General features: G+C 37.3%; 1 protein-coding gene and 1 long non-coding RNA gene across 12 annotated transcripts; both read left to right on the plus strand.

Moving 5' to 3' along the window:
- Positions 1-2,148: 2,148 nt before the first annotated feature.
- On the plus strand, positions 2,149-3,714 carry LOC130463120 (uncharacterized). Its single transcript, XM_056832163.1, has 3 exons — positions 2,149-2,539; positions 2,996-3,278; positions 3,552-3,714. The coding sequence occupies exons 1-3, from the start codon at positions 2,149-2,151 to the stop codon at positions 3,712-3,714; spliced, it is 837 nt and encodes a 278-aa protein (XP_056688141.1).
- Positions 3,715-19,059: 15,345 nt separating this feature from the next.
- On the plus strand, positions 19,060-22,543 carry LOC110795664 (uncharacterized). Of its 11 annotated transcripts, none has more exons than XR_008922872.1 (6): positions 19,060-19,336; positions 19,587-19,653; positions 20,195-20,515; positions 20,597-20,835; positions 21,837-22,292; positions 22,378-22,543. It is a non-coding gene; the product is annotated as an uncharacterized lncRNA (long non-coding RNA). The 11 variants fall into 11 exon arrangements; XR_008922868.1 differs by having other exon boundaries at positions 19,061-19,336; positions 21,455-22,292; positions 22,378-22,542; XR_002535353.2 differs by having other exon boundaries at positions 19,062-19,336; positions 20,597-21,934; positions 22,071-22,292; positions 22,378-22,541.
- Positions 22,544-24,259: the final 1,716 nt, after the last annotated feature.

Below are 24,259 nucleotides of genomic sequence, written 5' to 3' on the forward strand. Positions count from 1 at the left end.
AGCTACAACCCTGCAGTTTATGCACAAGCAGCCACGAAGGAGCTAACACAACTACACGAAGCCTATACTTGGCTGTTGTTGTTTGAGCTTCGTTGCTGCTCACTTGAGTGCCTTGATAGCAGCCTTGTAGCATCACAACAGTACAGCATCACGAGCAAGAATAGCATCCATGCACGAGCAGATTAGCGTAGCAGCATCACAGCAATAGCTCGAGCAGAACAGTGCAGCAACAACACCACAATTACAGCAGATGTGCACTTAGCTTTGTTGCAGCCCAAACTCGTGGCTTTTTAGCAGCTCTCTAAGCTCACCAACAAGCTCTCTTGCAGCAGCCTTGCAGCATCCTAAGAATAGCAACAATGAGCAAGAAATGCAGCCACAACAACCCCAAATATAAGCAGCAATACAAGCAGCAACACGCAGCAATCAGAACAGCAATAGTGCAGCAGAACTGGCAGCTTGGCTCTGTGCGGTCGAACAGCCCAGCTGTGCGGTCGAACAGCCCAGCTGTGCGGTCGAACAGCCCAGCTGTGCGGTCGAACAGCCCAGCTGTGCGGTCGAAGAGACCTGCTGTGCGGGCGAGCTACAGAACACGAGTGCACAAACTACCAAGGAAAATTCAGGAGCTGTTTTGTTTTGCGACCAAACAAGGATGGTTGTGCGACCAAACACGTGTAGTTGTGCGACAGAACATACCCTTTGTTCAATCGCACAACTACGCGGGATTGCTACTTTAAATAGAAAATCGCAACATTGTTTGAAGCAGTTTTCCATTACTTAATTAGTTTTAGTTTTCATTTTCAGATTTCATAATTAGCTAGGATTCTAGAGAGAGAATTAGATTAGGGCTTAGATTAGAGATTAGGATTAGGATTAGGATTCTTAGCTTCAAATTCTTAATTCTTAGTTGAATTCAATCATTAAATTTCAGATTTCTTTTCTCTTTCATTTGAGTTTTGTTCTTCAATTTTGTTCTTCAAGTTTGATGCAATTTCAATAATTCAAAGTATAATTCTAATTCTTCTTTTGATTTGATCTTTCATTCCTTTAATGCTTCATTAATTTTGTTCTTGCTTTGATTTCATTGTTGAATTCTTGAATTAGTTTCATATTTTGAATGTTCTTGAATTTTTCCCCAATTTTGATATTTGAATTTTCTGATTTTTGTTAATTCAATTAGTTTCTTTAATTCAATTAGTTTCATGATTAGCATTAATCTTAGTTTAATTTTGATGTTAATCATGCTAATTGAGTAGTCTTAGTCTAGAGGTTAGGGTTGAAGCCTTGGGATTGAATTTGGGAAATTATAGGCAAATTCATGTTGATGTTGTGATTAAATTTGAGTGGGATGATAGGATGTCCATGACTAATTAAGTAGTAGTTGCAAATGCTAGTTGATTAGAATTGATTGGAATGCATAGTTTAGGTTTGGCAAGACATTGTGAACCTCTTTTATGCAAGTGAATAGTAGGTCTTATATGCAAGTGGTCTAGTTTAGGATTATGCGAAAGCTTCTCCTCGATTAGGTGCTTCGCGTGTTCCATCCGAGAGGTGGCGAGCACGTCATTAGTTTCTATTCCCCTATGCACTAAGTCTTTGCATCATCATGATTGTTTTGACCTTGTTCTTCCCTTAATTCAATTTCCATTGCCGATTCCCGAAATCTCTAGAATTTCTTTTCTTGTTTGTATTTCGTGCTTTTCTTGCTTTTATTAGATTAATTCTCAAACTCATGTTCCATTCGAATTAGCTTTTGAACGCATTAGATTGAAATGTCAAACATATTCATTCTCTTGGGACGATCCCTATGCTTGCCGCTATAGTCAATATAGCCGGTTAGTTAGGAGTTTATAAATTTTTGTTTGATTAGGTGGTATTCATATAACGACACGAAAATCACCCTATCAATTATCTCAAAAACAATGGCAAATAAGTTGAAACCTTTTTTGGGTAATATTATTTCGGTGAACCAAAGCGCCTTTATCCCGAAAAGATTGATTACAGATAATGCTCTTGTAGCCTTTGAGATTTTTCATAGGATGAAAAGGAAGAGTGGTGGGAAAGATGGTGTGGTAGCCTTGAAGCTGGATAAGAAAAAAAGCTTATGATAGGGTTGAGTGGATTTTTCTAGAGAAGGTAATGTACAAAATGGGGTTTTGTGATAGTTGGGTTCGTCGTATTATGGATTGTCTGTCAAGTGTCTCTTTTGCTTTCAAGATAACCGGGAAAATTTCTGGTTCCGTGATCCCGTCAAGAGGTCTCCGACAAGGAGATCCTATATCTCCCTATTTATTTCTCATTGTTGCCGATGCTTTCTCTACATTACTGTCTAAGGCTGCCAGTGAGAACCGTATTCATGGGGTGAAGATATGTAATGGTGCCCCCAGAATATCGCACCTGTTTTTTGCAAATGATAGTATACTTTTTTCCAAGACGTCTGTTGGAGAATGCTCTATTATAGTTGATATTATCAGCAAATATGAAAGAGCATCTGGTCAAAGTGTCAATCTAGATAAACTAGATGTCATTTTCAGCAAAGGTGTGGATATTGTGCGGAGATAGGAAATTGTTGGTACTCTAGGAGTGAAAGAAGTTGAGAGACATGAGAAGTACTTAGGTCTGCCTACAATCATCGGGAAATCAAAAAAGTACTTTTTGCCCACTTGAAGGAGAGGATATGGAAGAAGTTGCAAGGGTAGAAGGAGAAGTTGTTGTCTAGGCCTAGAAAGGAGGTGTTGATAAAAGTAGTTGCACATGCTATTCCAACGTACATAATGAAAATTTTCAAAATTTCGGATGGTTTGTTGGATGAAATACATTCTTTTCTTGCTCGGTTCTGGTGCGGGTCATATGGTCCTAAATAGGAAGATGCATTGGCATAGTTGGGAGTCTTTTTGTCAACCTAAGGCAATGGGTGGTATGTGGTTTAGAGATCTCAAAGTATTTATTCAAGCCCTATTAGCTAAACAAATGTGGCGTTTGCATTGCTTTCCAGAGTCGCTCCTTCACTCGGTACTGCAAGCTCGATATTTTAAGCACTCTTCTGTGTTGGAGGCTTTTAGGGGCCATGATCCGAGCTACTTGTGGCGGAGTATATGGGGGGCGAAATCACTTCAATTGGATGGTTTGACGTGGAGAGGGGGAAATGGGATAAATGTCAATGTTTGGATGGATGATTGGCTTCCTGGGAGCAGCATACCACCGGTGCCTATGAATGGTCAGACTGTTGACCCAGATATGAGGGTAATCGATCTCCTTGATGCAGAATGTGGAGAGTGGCATGTACAAAAGGTCTGCAGTTTATTTCCCGCTGAGGTTAGTAATAAAATTTTGAGTTTTCCTCTTTCCTTGTCGTTACCTCCTGACATGAAATACTGCTGGCCTACGAAGTGTGGCTAGTATACTGTAAAATCTGGTTATTGGCTGGGTAAATTAGGCCTCAATCATGCTAAACTTGTTTCATAAAATGGTGAAAATTGTGATATATGGCGTATTGTTTGGAGCTTGGGTGGTCCTCCTAAGCTTAACCACTTTGTATGGCATGCTTGCAGGGGTAGTATGGCTGTCAATGAGGTCTTTTATAGGAGACATATTGTAGATGATGAGCTATGTAGGTACTGCGGAGTTGAAGTGGAGTCGATCATACATGTCTTATTCCAGTGCCCGTTGGTGAGAGAGATGTGGGAGAATAGTAGTTATGCGAGCATTGCCTAAGAATCCCCAGATTCATCCTTTAGTGCTAGACTAATGTGGTGCACAACAAAGTGAGTGCTCAAGAGCTTCGTAATATAATGGCAGTAGCATAGGCCAATTGGTTTTGTAGAAATAAATTTATCCATGAACAAAGCACTCTTAACGGGGTCATGGTAGCTGCTAGTTTCTTTAAGCTAGTGGAGGATTATGTTTCCTATGCGAAGAAAGTGTTTAGCTCTTGATCTTTAATGCCTTCAATGCCGACGTCATGCTGGTATTGTCCACCTGAAGGTATGGTAAAAGTTAATGTTGATGCACATTTGTCAAGTACGTATGTTGGCTTGGGAGTGGTAGTCCGTGGTGTGCAGGGCCAACTTCTAGCTACTTCTGTCAAGAGAATGGAGGTGTCTTGGGAAGCATAATTGGCAGAGGCCGCTGCGGTACGGTATGGAATGCAAGTAGCAAAACGACTTTGGTATGATCGAATTTGTCTCGAAGGGGATGCAAGCAATTTGACCCGTGTGATTGACGAGAAGAGGCGCGACTCCTCTCCCTTGTTTCTTATATATGATTATATAGGCAACTTATCTAAGATATTTAATGTTTTTGTTAGTTCTAATGTGAAGAGGGTAGGGAATACGGTAGCTCATCTAGGGGCAAGATGGTAGACCCGAGATAGTTCTGAATTGATATGTATGAACTCTTTCCCCCAAAGTATCACTACTTTGGCGGAGCTTGATTTGAAAATAAATCTCTACCTAACATTCCCCTAAAAAAAAAATACTTATAATAACTTTCTAAAAAATATAGTAACTATTTTAAAAACATAGTTAAAAAATATAGTTACTCTAAAAACTACTACTAACATAAACACAAAGAACATTCCGGTTACTATTAAAAACACTATTTTGCAACATAAATTAAAGGTAACTATAATAATTTAGTAACTACTGTTTATCATAAAGTTACTTTACAACTGTTGATTATATAAAAAGCCATATATATTATGATAAACATATAGTAACTATTTTAAACACATAGTTACTAGTTAAAACTTATAGTAACTGTTTTAAACACTAACCCTAACTTCAACAAAACAACATGCATGTCAAATCACTCAAAAAATAAAGCATAAATGACTTCAAAAACATACCAGAACTTGTCAACATAGCTTGATTACGCCTTGAACGAGTTTGAACCACTTTAGCAGCCAATTGTTCCAAAGAACCATCGGCTACGTCATTTTTTGGACCTGTGATTACCATCCTTTTCACCATTTTAGCAGAAATTCCTCTAACACAGTGCTTTTTTTGGTTAGTTAATTTTAAGTAATTTTTTGAGTTGATTTGAGTAGTTTTTACTGAAAAATGAATTGTAGAAGCTAGTGAAATTGGGAGCATTTGAAAGAGGGGAGAGAAAATGAGAGAAAATTGTAGGAAGATGAATCACGCAAAAAGTAAAAATATCAAATAATCATGTAAACCCCACCCTACCGCACGTGCAGTTACACCCCAACTCACAAACGCGAAATGACTATAATACCCTACTCCATGCTAACTTAGCATGGACCCGGTTTATTATAGTGTTAATAAATTGTTTATTGGCAAACGTAAAAGTCAAATAATGCAACTTTTTGTTAATAGAGGAAGTACTCAATCCTACTTGCATGGACCCGGTCCACGCTATAATTAGTGTGGACCAGGGTATATATTTTCGTAAATAAGCAGTGATAGACCAGGAGTATTTCACATGATCTCAAATAACAACAAAAAAGTGCGGCCCAAATTCAAAGGAAACCCTAAAATCCAAAATCTCTCTCCTCCTGTAGCTTCTCTTTTTGCTCTAGCTTCTCTCTTCTCTCTCGTAAATAAGCAGAGCTGAAGAAAGTGCTGGGACTGGAAATGGACTAGATCTTGCAACATAAGCAACAATTACGACCATTCCATAAACATCCAAGGTCATTGGCATCAATGCCTCACCAACCCTTGGTGACCAACAAAAGCATGGATCAAGACCATTTCGATCGTCTTTTAGCCAAATATCTAAATGAATGACGAAGCAATACTGCTGGTCCACTTGGAATGACGAAGAAGAAAATAAAAAAAAGAGTGAAAAAATAACCTTAATGAATGACGAAGAAAAAAATGAAAAGATACGTATAAGTATATAGTAATTCTTACGTTGATATAGTTATCTAATAAGTAATATAATTACGGTAATACTCCGTAATAATAATATAGTAACTCAATCCATAATATAGTAACTATATCACTAAAATTACAGAAACACATCAAAAACATGCACAGAAATAATAAACTAACATAGTAACTATTTCAAACATACAGTAACTATTTCAAACATATAGTCATTTAGCAACCGAGGAATTCGTAGGCCCAATCCTTTTTCCAAATTCTTGCGTCGATTTGTAGAAGAGAACAAACCTTTTGGATAGTCAAATATGGTCAATAAATCATTATAACATACAATAAGAAAATGTTATAGTTAAAATTGCATAGAAACTCTAAAAATCACATTGTACCTCTTTAAACCATAAAGTTACTATAGAACTCATATAGTTACTATTTAAAATCGTGAAGTCACTGATCGAATTCGCGAAGTGAAAACGATATTCCGGTAAAATACACACGTTAATTTCTCCAAAACAACAAATATTTTCAATTTTAAATGAAAATAGACTTAAAATACTTTAAAAAAGAAAGAACCGAGATTAAGTCTCTCAAAATTCTTGCGATGATTTGTAGACGAGGACAAATTCTTCGATTCGGTTTTGGTAATGATAAACCTCCTTCTTGATCTACCACTTCCTCCATTTTTTCCTCATCTAATAGATCCAATGATGAGAACTATAATATAATTACGAAGAAAATCGAACAAACTTGAACAAACCCTAGAAACTTGGAAAAAATCTGAAAAGCATATAGAGAAATGAAAGAGAAATGAACAGAATGCGGATCTGAAATTTTGAAAAATAATTTTCTTTTAAAACGTATATAAAGTGGGTTAGACACAAATCGCATAAAAATCTACAAAAAATATAGTATCTTTTTAAGACACATAGTTACTGTAATACAAATATAGTTACTATTTAAAATCACGAAATAACTGTCACGTGATAGTTACACATGTTGCCCAATCAAATTACTCCGATGCCCTGGTCCACGCTAAGTTAGCGTGGACCAGGTTTATATTTGTGTAAATAGGAAGTACGGAGTACTTCTTATTAGGTTAGGATTTTTTTACGGATATTTCATGAAATACCCCTGAGTTTTTACGGAATTCATCAAATGCCCCTCGACTTTCAGAAATTCACCAAATGCCCCTCATAAATGACTTAATACTTAGAGTACCCTTACATTTCACGGATGTTAAGTCTCCGTTAACATGACTTTACTATTTTTCCCTTATTCCATCCCACATTTAAATTTTCATTCTCTCTGTTCTCCTTTTAACGTAACAAACTCCCCAAACTCTCTCACTTTTTCTATCATCAACAATTATGAGAAGAAGCTCGCCGAAAAGAAGCCCGCGGAGGAGAATATCGTCGCCGCCGAGAAAGATCCGGCTGAGAAGATGCCAAAGGCCGGCAAGAAGAAGAAGAAGGGAGGAGAAGAATTTTGCCGCCGCCGAGAAAGATCCGGCTGAGAAGAATCCAAAGGCCGGGAAGAAGAAGAAGAAGAAGTCACCGCCGAGAAAGCTTGCCGAGAAGAAGCCCGCCGTTGGAGACAAGAAGAGTGTCGATACTTACAAGATCTACATCTTCAAGGTTCTCAAGCATGGATTGGAAATTTCAATTTTTCCCAACATAGATTGAAATTTTAAATTGGGTATTTTGGAAAACCAATATTATTGGTTTAATCTGTTCAATATTGTTGTCTTGTGAGGTAAATTAATTAAAAAATTGCATGTTTCATTGAATTAACTCTGTTTTTGTTATTGGGTTTGCTTTAATATTGTTGAATTTTCAATTGGGTTACAATTTAATTTGTTAGAATTTGATCGAACATTATGAATTTGATAAATGTCCAAATGTAGTTAGAAATTTTACTCCCAGTTATCTCCTTATTGAAGCTTTGTGAAAGCATTCAAAAATCTAAAAATTACTTTGTTTGAGTTTTTTTAGGATATGATTTTGATTTGCTTTCCCAGCAGAACGTGATAAAATGGACAACAATGGATTAAAGAAAAAAAAGACAAAGGTGTTGAGTGCACTAAACCTCATTAGAACAGTCATATTTGTAGTATTTCATTGTTTGTCTCCGCCATTTTCACCATGACCTGCTTGAGGATGTAACTTTCTTTGTGGGTAACTGGTGAATCCATTCTCAGGACAACGCTGTGTTTTAGGCGAGCCACAAGGTCGTGTTACTGATTCTCAATAATAAGACTCTGGTTATCCTCATTGATGCTCATTTTGATGAACTCTACAAAGTTGTAGTCCTATAACAAGAGCATGAGAAAGCTGCATCAGCAACACTCAGTAAAAAGAACTGCCGTGTTTCTGGTTTTTAAGGATGTGACAGGCTTGCAGCCTAACGCCAAGATCCTCCGTATGTCAAAATCTCCAAATTATTGATGTTTCATCTGATCGTAAAGCCAAAATCTAGCGCTGAGCATAAAAATGGGTAATTTAAAGTGTATTTAATGAATTAAGTTTCAGAAAAGGGGTATTTAGTGAAATAAGTATTAAAATAGGGGTATTTGGTGAATTTGAAACTAGGCTAACGGCGCGTCATTAGTAAGGGTACTCTGGGTATTAAGTCATTTGTGAGGGGCATTTGGTGAATTTCTGAAAGTCGAGGGGCATTTGGTGAAATTCGTAAAAATTCGGGGGGATTTCATGAAAAATCTGATTTCCTTGTGTATTTTTCTTTATAGTTTAGTAGAAAATATTACTTCCTTAGAATTTTAATACTCGCAACATTTGTGATTTTTACACTATTCATTTATTCTATTTTGACCATTATTAGTGATTTTTACGTAACATAAAACATAGTCACGTGGGATCTCGTTAGATTCGTCTTAATGTGTATTTTCAAAATATTAACTTTTTATAATTTTTACTTAAAGAGCATTAAAGATAATAATGATCAAAGTTGTGCATTGGCATGCGTGAAAGTGACAAACGTTACGAGTAAAAATGAATGGAAGAAGTATTTCTTACCTGATACGGAGTACAATATTTAGTCAATATCACATAAACTTACGTTTTTATCATTAACGGATTAAAGGAAGTAAAAGAGGGTGAAATGTAGAAAAATAAAGAAAAAAAGGTTAGGTCCCGTGTAACGCACGGTTGTTACTAAATACTTTGTATTTTTTTAGTCCAACACTAACTTATTAAAAACCCCCAAATATTCGAACCCAGATTTTCGAGTGAATTGAAATCGTGAATAGCGCAACAAAAAAATTGGAGAGTTTGATAGTCTGAAAATGAAGAACAAAACAAACCTGAAAATGAAGAACAAAACAAATCAGAAAAATTGGAAAATATAATCTGAAATTTGAGAGTTTGATTCCTAAATTCTCAACTACAAATTCGATTCCAATGTCCCTCGATCCCAATTGCTACTATTCTACTCTCCTATTTGCTGCTACTGTTGCTATCTCTACCTGCAGAAGAACTCAACCCCAAGAACGAAAACAAGAACACAAAATCGGAAAAGAAATAAAAATCTGAAAACGAAATTCATTCAAATCTACGAATTGTTTCTGATTCTCTAATGTAATTCTAACTACCCTGCGCTATTTTCTATCCTAGTTGTTATTCTACCTCGCCCAATACAAATTAGAACTTCGTTCTCGAATTCGTTCTTCAACATTTCTGTTCTTCTTTTTGGTTCGAGGGAGCAGCTGCGAGTAGAGGAGATCGATAGAGAATAGCGCAGCAAGATTTGTTTTATGTTTTTCAGATTTTGATTTTAGGTATAGCGCAACAAGATAGAGAATAGCGCAGCTGGGTTCAGATCGATAGAGAATAGCGCAGCAAGATAGAGACACTAGTGGAAAAAACCCCTGTTGTAGCCCCCTTGTTGAGGGGGGCATATATAAGTGAGCTTCAATAACCACTTAGTCAACGCGGGTCAAAAGTTTAACTAACAGGTTGGGGCGGGCTTTTGTTATGTTCGCTTCTATAGATCCTGTTGAGGGGGGCTTTATGTTGCCCGCTTCAATAGGTAGAATCCTGTTGAAGGGGGCTTTGTTTTGTTCGCTTCAATAGATATTCACAAAACAAAATTTAAAACAATTAAGTTACTCTCACCGCCAAACAGATAACACGTACAAATCTCTTTAAATCTCTATTCGAACAAATCAATTGCAAGAACCTTCCAACGCTTCTGTCGGCTCCTCACCGCTCCTCACCGCGCGGCTCCACCACCACCACCACCACCTTCCTCGCCTCTTCTTCCATAACAGTCGCCTCCAACCGTCGTCTTCCTAGCTATCTCGGTTGACTCTGTTTCACACAATGACGCAATATATCTGTCAAGGTTAGTTTATAATTGATTCTTGTTTTGCTTGGTCTTAAAATTCAGTTTCTCTTCAATTAGTTGAGCATAATGAGTTGATTATGCAGAGAATTTAGGCTAATGTTCCAATATTGGATGAATTTACAAATTAGGGTTTGATATTTGTGGTTTTTCTAGTTCAGTTACAAAATAAAAGTTAGGTTAAATTTTTGTGGTTTTTCTAGTTCAGTTAAATTTTTGTAGGGTTCAACTTGATTAGAAGTTAGGTATTTTCTAACTGAGTGAATAATTAGTATTATTGGCTCGAATGTGCTATAACGGTGCAATGTATTACTTTTATTTTTAAATTGACTGGAAGTTTGAGTATTTTAGTTTTATGATTGTTGCTGGCTTTTGAAATGTGTTAATTTCTGTAGGGCTTAATTTTTTTGGGGTTCAACCTAATTGCATTAGTATTGATTTGCCATTGCCTGGGTTAGGGTAGTTGATTAGGTCGAAAATATATTGAGGGAAAACTTCACCAAGAAACCAGTTTATGGGGTAAATTTTATACAGTAATTGCATATGTTTTGGTATGTAGTCCTCTTAGGACTAGTCTTTGTTCTTATAGCTGCAAATGCTGAAAAGATTCTGGAAGAGGAAATGTATTAGATGACATTGGCGATACCAAAGAAGGGTAATGCTGATTATCAGCGCAATGCATCTGTTCCTTTTTAAGCTTTTTCTTTCAGACTTTCAGTCAGTATTACTGAAAGAACTCTATGGACTGAACTATTCGTAAAATATGTTCTTCTGAATTTTGCAGTTGATATTCAGACTCCTGAATCACCTATCTCGACATGAGGCATTTTACTAATTTTAATATCCTTGGTCATTTGCCCCCTGATGCCTTACACAATAATCTAACTTCCTTAGCTGCAATAAATGAGGTTGTCTTTTATTTTAAATGATTCATTTGAGTTTCTGATTGGTGATGTGACCTAAAGGTACTTTGAGATTATCTTGCATCGGTGCCCATAATTCCACTATAATATTGAAACTTTCTCCTTGCATCAACTTGGTCACTATTCAGATAGATTTCATCATGCTGCTTATTCTCCTCGCCTAAAATTTTAAGTGAACTCATCACTTCCTCTTTTTTACGTCTACTTTCAGGCTGGCTCCCTGAAAAAAAAAAACTGACTTCTCCACCAAGTTATGCGTTTGTGCTTCTGATTGTCGTGTCGCCCTTAAAGTGCTTTAAGCACGAGTAGCATCAATAGATAGTGTTTCATAACAATGCTAGGATTTTCATTCTGCACTGGATTGTCCAGTCACCATGCAAGGAACTTGCAGATTCAGATAACAGATCATACACACACACACACGAGAATTAGGAGAAAAGGAGAAGCTTTGATTAATAGAACTCAAATGATCACAATACAAAATCAACAACTTTAGATTGCTACTCTCAAAGTCAGTGACTTTAGGTCACAAGTCTCTTCATAATACAAAATTCTCAATACCTCTTTTCTCTTTCTTTCTACTACTTATGCACTTGGGGATTGATGCCTATTACACTTCATTTAATGAGGTTATATGGCTTGATTTTTTCTGCTAGCTTGGTAACGACTCCTTCTCCTGCTTTGTGTAGGTTGCCACTCTCTTGTGCTCTGTCTTCTCTATCTGCAACTGCTGCTTGCTGCTTCTTCTGTCTTCTGTTGTATACCAATTGGACACTTCGATGGTCAGGATGATTCATTACACACCAAGTGAATTTGGTCATACTTCGTACCTACGTCCTCAACTGAACTTTGATGTGAACTTAAGCTTTTTTCATGCTTCTTTTGTCTATTTTCAGAAAAACTTTCTGCACCTGAGGTTCATTTAGCACTCATATTTGTCAGCTATTACACCGGATTCTCAGCCTATGCGTAAGTAAAAATAACTATTTATTTATGTGATTAATCAACTAAGAGTTTGGATGTCGAACTAAATTTTTGATATGTTGTTCCCTACTGACAGAGAAAAGCACTTCAAAAGAAAGGGATTCATGTCTCAGACGTGCCTCGATAGTTACCTTGGCTCAAAGCTCATCCTAAAGAAAAAGTTGGTCAACAGTTCAAGTGCTCATTGAGAATCCTGCTGATGAACTTATCGCTTAAACAAATTGTAAGAATTTATAAATTTCTATTAATTAAATGCAGATGATCCCATGTTCTTCCATGTATTCCTCCCATTTACAGAAATTAACAAGCGAATAAACACCACATTATGACATGTTAGCCACTGTAGAATAAAAGGTGATCAAAATGACTTGTTTCCTAAAAAATTTAAAAGTTGTAAACTAGAGGTATCAATTGTTAACTCCAGCCTCCAGTATGTTATATTCCTATGCAACAAAATTGAACCTATTATTCGTCGATTGATCAAGAATGTAGATATATTTACATAAATTTATAATGAGTTGTAAACACATACAATTAATAAGTACTCTATCATTATGTTCTTTTTATGTTCTTTCTTTGTACTCTATGTTATTAGTACTCTATGTTTCCTAAGACTCAACAACGTACACACATACAATTAATAAATGACAACCAAAACAATCTTATTTTAATGCTTTAGGACTTGTGATCAACCAAGCAAGACTGTTGTGAAATTACTACCATGTTCCTCCTCACCAAAGTGAGATTCCACATCATGCCCATTAACATGAGGGTTGTGCCCTTGCACGACAAATCCTAATTCATTTCATCCAAAATATTCCCAACTGAATCCTACATGTGCGGTGGCTTACGTGAGCTAACCCTTCACATGTGGTAAAATAAATAGTACAACGATGTACGAATAATTGGCTCAAAGTATGCTAGACATCCCGTACAATAGCATACAAATAAATAATCCATCCCTTACATGTGAAACAAACCATACATGCATAAACATTGAACAACATGATTGACAATGAAATTCATACTCACAATAATCCCAACATGCTTGTTCAATCAACAATTCAATAATTCCAATAATATTAATCCACATGATCGTTCACCAAGCAAATATGAATCCACATAATATAATTCCCATCATCAACAATCATGTAATGTCCTTGACAAATAGTGTGGTCGCCATAGACTTGTACGTACCTTGAATACCTAAGCGTAGGGGCCACTTTGCAATAACGAGCACTCACTCAGAAATTCTCCTATCATCAAAATAATGAAACTTAAATTATTTCCATGTTCATTAAATTTCCAGCAACTTTATAAAATCTAAAACCTCATTTAAACTTTAGAATTCAATCGTTTATCAATAATATAATCGTCTCAATTTGTGAAACCAATCCCTAGTATGAAAACATACTTTTTCCGCCTTTAAAATCAATCAAAATCAACACTTTAAGCCTTTATGTAAATCTGAAAATATAATTGATTATCATAATTAAAATCATCACCTAATTATGCTAATCAATCGACTCATTAGGTCTAGGTTAAAACCCTAACTTGAAAATCCCATTAAAACCAATTTATCATCATAAAAATCAATTCTTTATTAAATAAACGAATCTGGAAATTCGTCCTTTAATAATTAAAACAAGCCTAATGAATCACAACACGCAAATCCTCAAAGCACGGTGTTCACAACCGATTCCCATCATTTTAATCATTCAAAACAATAATAATATTATAATTTAAAATACGGAATTGAAAAAGAATAGGTAAGGAAGAAGAGAATTATACCAATCCGGCCTATAGCACGGAACAATCACGAATTAGAGTGATTGGGCGAAAAAGAATTGAATAACGAACACGAACAACACACACACACACGCTCGTGTGTGTGCGCGCAGCAAAGTGGCGATGAGCAAGGCTTGCGCGCGGGACAAGGCAGCAAGGCACACTAGGCTCGCGCGCGGGACAAGGCAGCAGGGCAGGGCGCTTGTGCGCGAATGAGGGGCAAGGGAGAAAGGCTGGCGTGCGCGAGGGACGCAACAACAACAGCGACACAGCAGCAGCGCAGGGCACGACGAGTGCGCACTGCGGGCTGCGAGCAAGAGGGAGTGGGCGAGAGAGGGAGAGCAGCGCGCGCTGGGGCGTGAGGCCGAGCAGCAGCGACAACCACACAACAACGACGCAACAAGAGGAGGGGCACGAGCATGAGGGCACGATGGCCGTGCGGCGTGCGGGCGTGCGGACGAGAGAGGAGCGGGAGTTGGAGTGAGGGGGAAGCAAAGCAAAAGAGGGATTTATGAAACTTTAGGGGTTCATTTAATTATGGGGAGTCCTATTTATTGGCTCTCTATTTTCAATGGGCTAGGCTTAGGAAAATAGAATTGGGCTTAGGGAATTAAATGATTTGGCTAGCTTAGGATTTGAATTAAAGTCTTTTGATTGGGCTCGTTTAATAAAAAGAATTGGACTTTTCATTTAAAACCCGAACCTTTAAAATTACTTGCAACCCATTTAATTTCCCGACTCAAGAATTAAATTCGTTTTGTAATTAATTAAAATAATAAATATTCTAATTAATTAAAATACATTTAAATACTATTTAAATGCGCAATAAATTCCAAAAATCGAAAAATGCTTTATAAATATAATAAAATATATTTACAAATATTATAAAAATACGAGGTATTACAGTCTACCCTCCTTAAAAGAAGTTTCGTCCCGAAACTTGGGTTCGGAAATCAAAATTTAACTCAAAACTTGAGACTTTATGAGACTTTTAATGCGTTCACTTTCAAAAAATTTAAGTTGTTGTACTCTTTACATGATTAAACAGGACAATAATAAGTGCAAATTCAATAGAAAGCCTTAAATTGAGCATAAAATAGGGGAAAACAAGGTAAAAAGCGCGAAATTCTACCGCACTCTACCTCCCTTAAAAGACACGAGTTACGACCCCGTAACTCAACTAACCTCGGGAAAAAGCTCGGGATATTTCTTTTTCATTTCGTCCTCTGCTTCCCAAGTTGCTTCCTCAGATTCTTGATTAGACCACTACACTTTGACAATTTTCACATCTTTAGTACGCGTACTACGCACTTTGCTATCAAGGATTTTGACAGGTCTTTCCTCAAAGGTTAAACTTTGGTCTAATTCTATTGTCTCCGGTTGCAACACATGCGACTTATCCGGTATATATTTCTTTAACTGAGATATGTGGAACACGTTATGCACTCTATGCAAGTCCATAGGCAAGGCTAGTCTATAAGCTACCTTTCCAATCCTTTCTAAGATTTCATATGGGCCTATGTACTTAGGGATTAACTTCCCTTTCTTTCCAAATCTCATGACACCTTTCATTGGTGACACTTTGAGTAACACCTTATCACCTATATTGAACTCTTCATCCCTACGTTTCAAGTCTGCATAACTCTTTTGGCGATCATGCGTCGCTTGAATCTTTGATTGGATGGTTCGGATTTGGTTCATGGTGTCCTCTATCATTTGAGGTCCCAATACTACGGTTTCACTAATGTCGTTCCAGCAAAGGGGACTTTTACACTTTCATCCATACAAAGCCTCAAATGGTGCCATTCCAATTCTTGCATGATAGCTATTATTATATGAAAACTCAATCAAATCCAGGCTATCTTCCCAAATTCCTTGGAAATCAATGACGCATGCCCAAAGCATGTCCTCCAGGGTTTGGATAGTTCTCTCAGTTTGTCCATCTGTGGCTGGGTGGAAGGCTGTACTCATTTTCAATGTCGTACCAAAGCTCTTCTGCACCCTTTTCCAGAATTTCGAAAGAAACCTTGAATCCCTATCTGATACGATATCCTTAGGAACTCCATGTAACCTCACAACATTCTTAATGTAAGCTTTAGCAAGTTGCTCCATTTTCAAGGTTTCCTTTATTGGTATAAACACTGCTGACTTAGTCAACCTATCTATCACAACCCAAATTGTATCATTTCCGGTCTTTGACTTAGGCAAACAAGTGACGAAGTCCATAGAAATAAAATACCATTTCCAGCTTGGAATCTCTAAAGGTTGGACCTTTCCTTGAGGTCTCCTGTGCTCTATCTTAACTTTCTGACAAGTCAGACATCTAGCCAAAAATTCAGCCACTTCGTTCTTCATCCTTGGCCACCAATAGACCTTTTTCAAGTCCTTAAATAACTTGTCACCACCTCGGTGCACAGAATATGGCGTATTATGCCCTTCTTTCATCAATTTCTCCTTCAATTCTCCACACTTTTGAGGAACGCACCACCTGCCTTTGTACCTCAAACTTCCATCATCATGGATTCACAATTCTAACTCCTTACCTTGCGAAATCTTTTCCTTGATTCTCTCCAACTTTACATCACCAGCTTGATTCTCCCTAATCTCATCAAATATTGACGGCTGGATGGTTAAGGCATTCATCATTCCCTCAAAGCTTTCACCACTCACTATTTCAAGGTTCAAACGCTGCATATCCTTACACAGCTCTTTAGCAACTACTAACGCATTAACACTATGACTTGATTTCCAACTTAAGGCATCCGCAACTACATTGGCTTTTCCTTCATGGTACTAGATATCCAAATCGTAGTCCTTGATTAACTCCAACCACCTTCGTTGGTGCATATTCAGATCCTTCTGTGTGAAGATGTACTTTAAACTCTTATGATCCGTAAATATCCTACACTTTACACCATACAGATAGTGTCTCCATATCTTCAATGCAAACACTATAGCAGCTAGCTCTAAATCATGGGTAGGGTAATTAGATTCATATGGCTTCAACTTCCTCGACGTATACACAATAACCTTCCCGTTCTGCATCAATACACACCCTAAACCAATCTTAGAGGCATCACTATACACATCATATGTACCACTCTCATCTGGCAAGGTTGACACTGGCGCGGTTGTCAATCGCGTCTTCAAGGCTTGGAATGCTTCCTCACACTGGTCACTCCATTCAAACTTTGCTTCCTTCTTCATCAAGGTAGTCATGGGCTTGGCTATCCTAGAGAAGTCTTGCACAAAGCGTCATAGTAGCCAGCTAATCCCAGAAAACTTCGAATGTCAGTCACACTCTTGGGTGTAGGCCATTCACTAACAGCTTTGATCTTAGCAGGGTTAACTGCCACTCCTTCTTTAGATACAAAATGTTCCCAAAATGCAACTTTTTCCAACCAAAACTCACACTTCGAGAACTTGGCATACAACTGGTTATCTCTCAAGGTACTCAACACAGATCTCAAGTGTTCAGCGTGATCCTTTCAGTTATGAAAACCACCACAAACTTGTCCAAATAGGCATGGAATACACGGTTCATTAAGTCCTTAAATATTGCAGGTGCATTGGTTAACCCAAAAGGCATAACAATAAATTCATAATGTCCGTATCTGGTCCTGAATGCGGTCTTTGGTATGTCGTGATTAGCGATTCTCAATTGATGATAACCCGAACGCAAATCGATCTTTGAAAAGATTCCTGCTCCTTTCAGTTGGTCAAATAGGTCTTCTATCCTAGGTAAAGGATACTTATTCTTGATCGTGACCTTATTGAGCTACCTGTAGTCTATACAGAGCCTCATACTTCCATCCTTTTTCTTCACAAACAACACTGGTGCTCCCCAAGGCGATGCACTTGGCCTAATGTAACCTTTCTACAATAGATCCTCCAATTGGCCTTTTAACTCATTCATTTCTGCTGGAGCCATTCGATAGGGTGCTTTTGATATAGGAACGGTTCCAGGCACTAAATCTATGGTAAAGTCAATAGGTCGATTGGGAGGCATCCCCGTGATCTCTTTCGGAAATACATCGAGGAATTCATTGACTACTGCAATATCTCCAGGTTGATCTTTGATCACATGCTCTAGGTTTCTCACATTGCATAAGAAGGCTGGGTTCCCTTTACCGACTAGCTTCACGAGTTCCATTGCCGTGATGATCCCTATGTTCTTAGGCTTACTAAAACAACGATATGACACTACTTTTCCTAGGCTAGACCTCAAGTGAACCTTCTGCTTCTCACAGTCTATTTTGGCTTTGAACATGGCCAACCAGTCCATTCCTAGAATTACGTCTAGCTCTCCTAACTCAAACTCGATTAGGTTAGATAAGAACACGGTCTTGGCTATGGTCAAAGGCACATCTCTATGGATTTTGGTATAATTCACTACACTACCAGTAGGTATGACTATAGGTATTTCAATTGTTTCAGGCTCTTTCAACCCTAATTTCCCCAAAGTATTTACTGATATAAAAGAATAAGTCGCACCAGAATCAAATAGAACTTTAACTAAAACGGAATTAATAGAAAAAGTACCTGCTATGACGTCAGAGGAAGTTTCCGCTTCTTGCCTAAATATCACATTCAACTTTCCTTGGGCAACTCCTTTGTTATAGCCACCTCCATTGGTGTTTCCATTGTTGTTTCGGTTCCCATTCTGTTGTTGGTTTCCTCCAGGCTTTCCATGGTTCTGGTGATTGCCATTGCTATTGCCATTGTTAACACCTTGGTAGTTCCTTTGGTTTCCACCTCCATTTCCCCCATTTCGGTTCTAATTATTTCGATTATTGCCTTGGTGGTTACCTTGGTTAGGCTTTCCATTCTTAGAATAGCATTAATACTCCCTGTGGCCAAACTTCTGACAGAATCTACAAGTCACTAAGTTTCCATCACAATCCTTTCCAGGGTGATTTATGTTACAGCGCCTGCAGTCGTAGGTCCGTACTCCATTCCTTCCAGACTGATTTCCACCACCTTGGTTGTTGCGATTACCACCATTGTTAGCCCTAAACTGGAAGTTCCCATTCCCCTCACTACAACAAAATAAGTAATTAACAGCACCTAATTTACAGCATTTATGAAAAAATGTTGTTGTTATAATCAAATAAAGTATAATACAGCGTTTTTTATTAATGTGTTGTTGAAACATTCGGAGTACTCCTTAACTCTTTACCCAAAGAAAGATAAGACACAATAACGCACACAAAAACCATTCACCAGTCAGTCAGTCACACCCACGACTCGAGGCCACGATCTATGAGGTTCATCTCTATCTCCCCAGAAATTTCTCCAGAACGCTAAACTACACTTTTCATTCCCAATTCGAACCCTCAATAAAAAATTTAGGGTTCCCTTTAATCCAAAATAGCCGAGTTCCCTTCAATCCAGAATTTGTCGATTTCATTTGCAATTTTGCGGTTCTTCTTCTTATTGGTAAGTTGTGCTGATGAGTTATATTGTTATTTTTGGTATGGACGTTAGTATTGGGATTTGCGTTTTACAGGTTTGTCAATTAGGAGTTTACGGTTTGGAATTTGTTAATTGCAGTTTAATTGCGATATGCTGGTTTACTTTTGTTGAATTTGGTGTTCTTTTTTCCCATAATTTGTAGATTTTGACAAGTTTATTCGATGATTTTAGCTAAGATCTAACTTGGTCTATTTTGATTTTTTTTGGTTTTAAGGGGATGCAGTCTAAGAGGATTTTGATGGAGCTCAAGGAGAAAGATCCTCCTACTTCTCGAACTGATGGTATAATACATTAATTTCTTGTAAATAGCGTTTTTATGGAAGCTGTGAATTTGATTATGATTAATCCTATATTTGATTAAATAAATTAATATATACTTCATAATTTCCTATATTGCTGATAATTTTGGGATATAATTCCCAAATTTATGGTCTCTAGTTGTTCCTTGTACTAATTAGGGCCCTCGTCCTTGGTGTGCTCCACCTGAATTTGTAGTAAAGAAGGTGAACGTGTATGCGTTGCTTAGTGAAGTTGGATAGGTTGGTTTTGGTATAGCTTTAATGATATTAACTAGTGCATCACTGTCTATAGATTTAATTATATAAGCTAGCTTGTAGACATGGCTTTCATGAACTATTTCCATGTGCCACGAAGTAGCTTTCTAGCTTAATTTGGTTTTTTTCTTATTATTGCAAGTCCTGAGTCCGTTGGCTCATATTTTTGTGCAGTCACATTCAAACCTTAATTACAAGCTGATCTGATTAATCCTCTGGAGAGAATAATTCTGATAGATGATGTTGTTCCAATTCTATATTCTGGCAGTGAGTGGGATAAGGAAGTTAAACAGCTAGGTGAGACACTCTTGGGCTATTCTCTCAAGGATTGTGAGTAGAGGCTAATCAGTTGAAAGAGATGTCATGTTCAGGAGGCAGAGTTATGGCTGGCCACTATTATCCATGTTGTCCCGAGCCCAAGAAGACAGTTGGGAACTAGCTAGGGATCGCGTCCCATATCGATCCTGGCATTCTCACACTGTTACTGCAGGATCAAGTTGGTGTGTTGCAAGTTAAACATGAGGGGAAATGGGTTATTGTCAAGCCAATCCAAGGTGCACTTGTTATCAATGTTGGCGACTTACTTCAGGTATAAAAACATATTCCTATATTTTCTCTTATATAACTAGTTTCAGTTTGTTAAAGTGGATTGGTCATCTTTTATATTCAGCTCCTCTCGAATGATAAGTACACGAGTGTAGAACACCGAGCATATGCTAATCCGCGATCCTTGGCATGAACCACGGGTCTCAGTTGTTGTGTTCTTCAACCCTGGCATGATGGAGAACTTGTATGGAACGATACCAGAGATAGTATCACCTGAAGAGCCTGCACAACCTTCAAATTATTCTAATGAGCTGTTAGAGCATGAGCTCTTTCTTGCTTCCTCGGTGCAAGATTTCAACGAAGGTATTCATTTACAAATGATTCTAGCTTGTTAAACTTGATTTCCCCATAACAATGAAGAATAGAGTGCCTTGATCTTGAAAGATCGAGGGTTATGTGCAGTATATGTGTATAGTATCTGTCACGTATGAGACACATATCTTTTTCCCTCCCCAATAGGTGTATAGTATCGATCTTGTATCTAGTCACTGCTCAGGTTAAGACTAAGACTTTAAACATCAGGATCATATTTATAAGATGAGGCCAGAGTAACAGAAATTATTCAAATAAAAAACAATTATAAACAGAGTGAAAAGTACATTTTCAGAAGGCATAAGGAAAGGAGAGAGAGAACAAGAGTAGGCTGTAGAGAGTAGGGAGTAATAGGGTGTGCAGAACCCTACATATAGTACAATAGGAATTATCAGGAGAATGTAGTTAAAAAATTGAAACAGAATTACTGATTTCTGACTAGCTAGTGATGATGTGACGTTGACGGGGTCTGATAGTGTATGGATCAAATGTATTACTGCAGTCTGTAGTCTGTAATCTGTTTATACAATACGTGTTCTTGTAGCTTTTTCTCTTATGTGAATAAAATTTGATTGGTTGCCTTATTTTAGTCTTCGTTCTTGTTATGCAGAATGAATTAAATGGTTAATGCACTAAACATCGAGTTGTGAGGATGAAAATTGTTGTTCAAAAGCTGGAGTTGAAACAGGTGCAAGTGGGTATTAATTCCTGTCCGGCACCTGTTTCATCAGTAATCGACATTGGTTAAGTTTACAAATTTGGGTACTTCCTGAAAGTTCAATATTCACTCATTTTCTGAAAAACAGTGCATTGAATCCCTGGTCCAATGTGTTTATGTGGGTTATGTATGATCTCAAGTGTTCCTAAAGAATCTTAACCAGAAAACTCGCTAATGATCCTCTTTAGTTTCTATGGTACAGGCTTCTATTAGAATACGGTTGAATGAAATATCACTTGCTGATTTTTTTATACATGTTACATGTCTTTGCGAGGTTACATACAGCTTTTGTAGCACCTAGCTCTCGTGTCTTTGGAAGAGGTGAACTTGTATTAGATAGGAAGGAGATTGCTATGAGGTATATCAGATCAGGTTTCTTCATTGATCTCATTGCAGCTTTACCTTTTTCTCATATACAACTAATTCTTAGATTTTTATTACCAAACATTAACATTTTAATGTCTACTACTTGTTATGGAAAGAAAATTGTTATGTTTTTTCGCTGCAGATTGTGATATTGTTTATAATTCCAGCAATTAAGCTGTCTAAATCAAGAATTGAAGCACCTATAATGCACTCCAATTGATTGTTTTCTTCCAATATATTCCACGGTCTTATCAGATATTCCCTTTGAGTGTTGAGATTATAAAGTCGGCTGGTGTTGTCACGAAAACAGCCTGGGCAGGAGCTGCTTATAATCTCATGTTCTACCAAGTGGATACAGATACAAGTATGTCCTATGATTTATGTTTATTGCAATTTTTATTTGTTTTTTAAAGTTTTCAAAAGTAATTGATTGTATTTTTCCTGTGTAGTGTCCTCGGCTAAAGAATGTCATGGATTCTTGATATTATGTCACGAGATACATGAAAGAGATCATCGACCATAAGCAAACTCGAATATTTGAAGATGTATGTATTTTTCTTTATTCAATTAAGCCTAGACATTAGTATATGCATTGTCACTAATTATGTTAATTTTATCATTTTGTAATACTTTCATGATTGCAATATTCCGAATTACGATCAAGGGCAAATTGATGAAGTCATAGCTCAATGGACGCGTCATGTTCTTCTCGTGTGAATATTGTGATGTATTAATTATGTTTTTCGACTAGAATTTCTCTAGAACGTTTTAATTTTATTTTATTGGTTTGAAATTAAAAGAAGTACTATATGACAACGATACTTCTTTCTGTTTTCTAGTGTGTTTTTAGTCTACTTGTATTTAGGCATATATGATTTTAAGTTATGCACGAGACATCGAGACGTTTATTGATATGATAGAAATGACGTTGGATCTTATATATATTCAATTTGATTACTTTGTGTAGGCTCTAAAATGTTTTTATATTTTATTATGGGTATTTAATAATTAAAAATTAAAATTAAAAAAGAGCCCGACAAAAATTAAAAAATGCACTTAAACAACATCCCTTTTTAGTTACACGCTATTAATTAATTTAAATTAAATTAATCATAAAATTTCCCGCCATACTGAAGCTTTAATAGCGCTTATATATTGAATGCTGCTAAATGAGGTAATAATGACAACGCTTTTTAAAAGCGCTGTCATTTTTTAACAGCGCTTTAAAAGCGCTGTCTTTCATTGAAAAAAGCGGTATTAAAAGCTTATTTTGTTTTAGTGCCTTGTGCTTCTTAAAATTCCCCTGATTCTGATGGTTACTCCCTTGATTCGAGCTTCCACCATCCTTCCTATTTTCAGTACCCCCATTCTTCCTTTGTTGTAACCCATACAGGTGAGCAGCTTTTCCGTACAGGGTGTCTAATGAGGTAAAGGTCTCTCCAGACAACAACAGTTGCAAGTACATGGTCAAACCATTCTCAAATCTTTGAGCCCTGAGCTCTTCCGTTGCCACCACTTCAGGTGCAAACCTATACAGCTCTATAAACTTAGAATAATATTTCGTCACCGACAGACCCTCCATTTTGAGTTCAATGAACTCCTGCGCCTTTTGCTTCTTCAGATAAGGTGGGTAAAACTTGTTCCTTATTGCAGTTTTGAATGCTTCCCACCCAAAGTTAGGTGTGGCTCTAAGGGTATTCTCACATCGTTGCCACCATAAATCAGCTTCACGTCTCAGGTAGTACACAGCACTGTTCACCCTAAGGTTTTCGGGGCAATTCACAGCTACAATGAGCTTATCAAACTCTCTCAGCCAGTTTTCAAGCACACTTGGTTCAATCTCTCCGCTATACAGTGGAGGCTTGCTTTGAGCTATTTTCTTAAACATTTCCCCAGCCGGATCATGCACTGGGTTGGCTCTAGTTTGAGCTTGATCTCGAACTACCTCAGCTAGTTGTCTAACCAGTTCAGAAATCTCTTGGTTATCCATATCCCTTCTCCTGAATAAAATAAAAGGCTAACTTTAATATTGGTTGGACATGACATTACTAAGGCACTAGTTCGACAACGAACCTACTCACAACAAGAACATAGTTACACGCGCCCTAGGGGAAGAGTTGGCGCCACTTTTGGGCCTTCTCACCCCACTATTCGATGCATGTAAATTTAGATGGTTGCTACTTGACCACCTTGCACATAAAATGTCATTGAAGAAATAACAATTAATCCCTTTGCGATACTCACAAGACTTAGAATTGAAAATTGAACTTAAGAGATAACGAAAAGGAAATTCTATTCTTTTATTAATGCTTCAATGAATAGGTCTTACAT

This window comes from Spinacia oleracea, chromosome 6 (genome assembly GCF_020520425.1).
Source record: "Spinacia oleracea cultivar Varoflay chromosome 6, BTI_SOV_V1, whole genome shotgun sequence".
Taxonomy (NCBI): domain Eukaryota; kingdom Viridiplantae; phylum Streptophyta; class Magnoliopsida; order Caryophyllales; family Amaranthaceae; genus Spinacia; species Spinacia oleracea.

Excerpts from the sequence above, each read along its gene's own strand:
- LOC130463120 (XM_056832163.1), top strand. The coding sequence starts at position 2,149 with ATGGGGTTTTGTGATAGTTGGGTTCGTCGTATTATGGATTGTCTGTCA. Across the intron at positions 2,540-2,995 it reads AGATGTCATTTTCAGCAAAG|AGTCGCTCCTTCACTCGGTA; the intron begins GTGTGGATATTG and ends ATTGCTTTCCAG. Across the intron at positions 3,279-3,551 it reads GATGCAGAATGTGGAGAGTG|GGGTAGTATGGCTGTCAATG; the intron begins GCATGTACAAAA and ends GCATGCTTGCAG.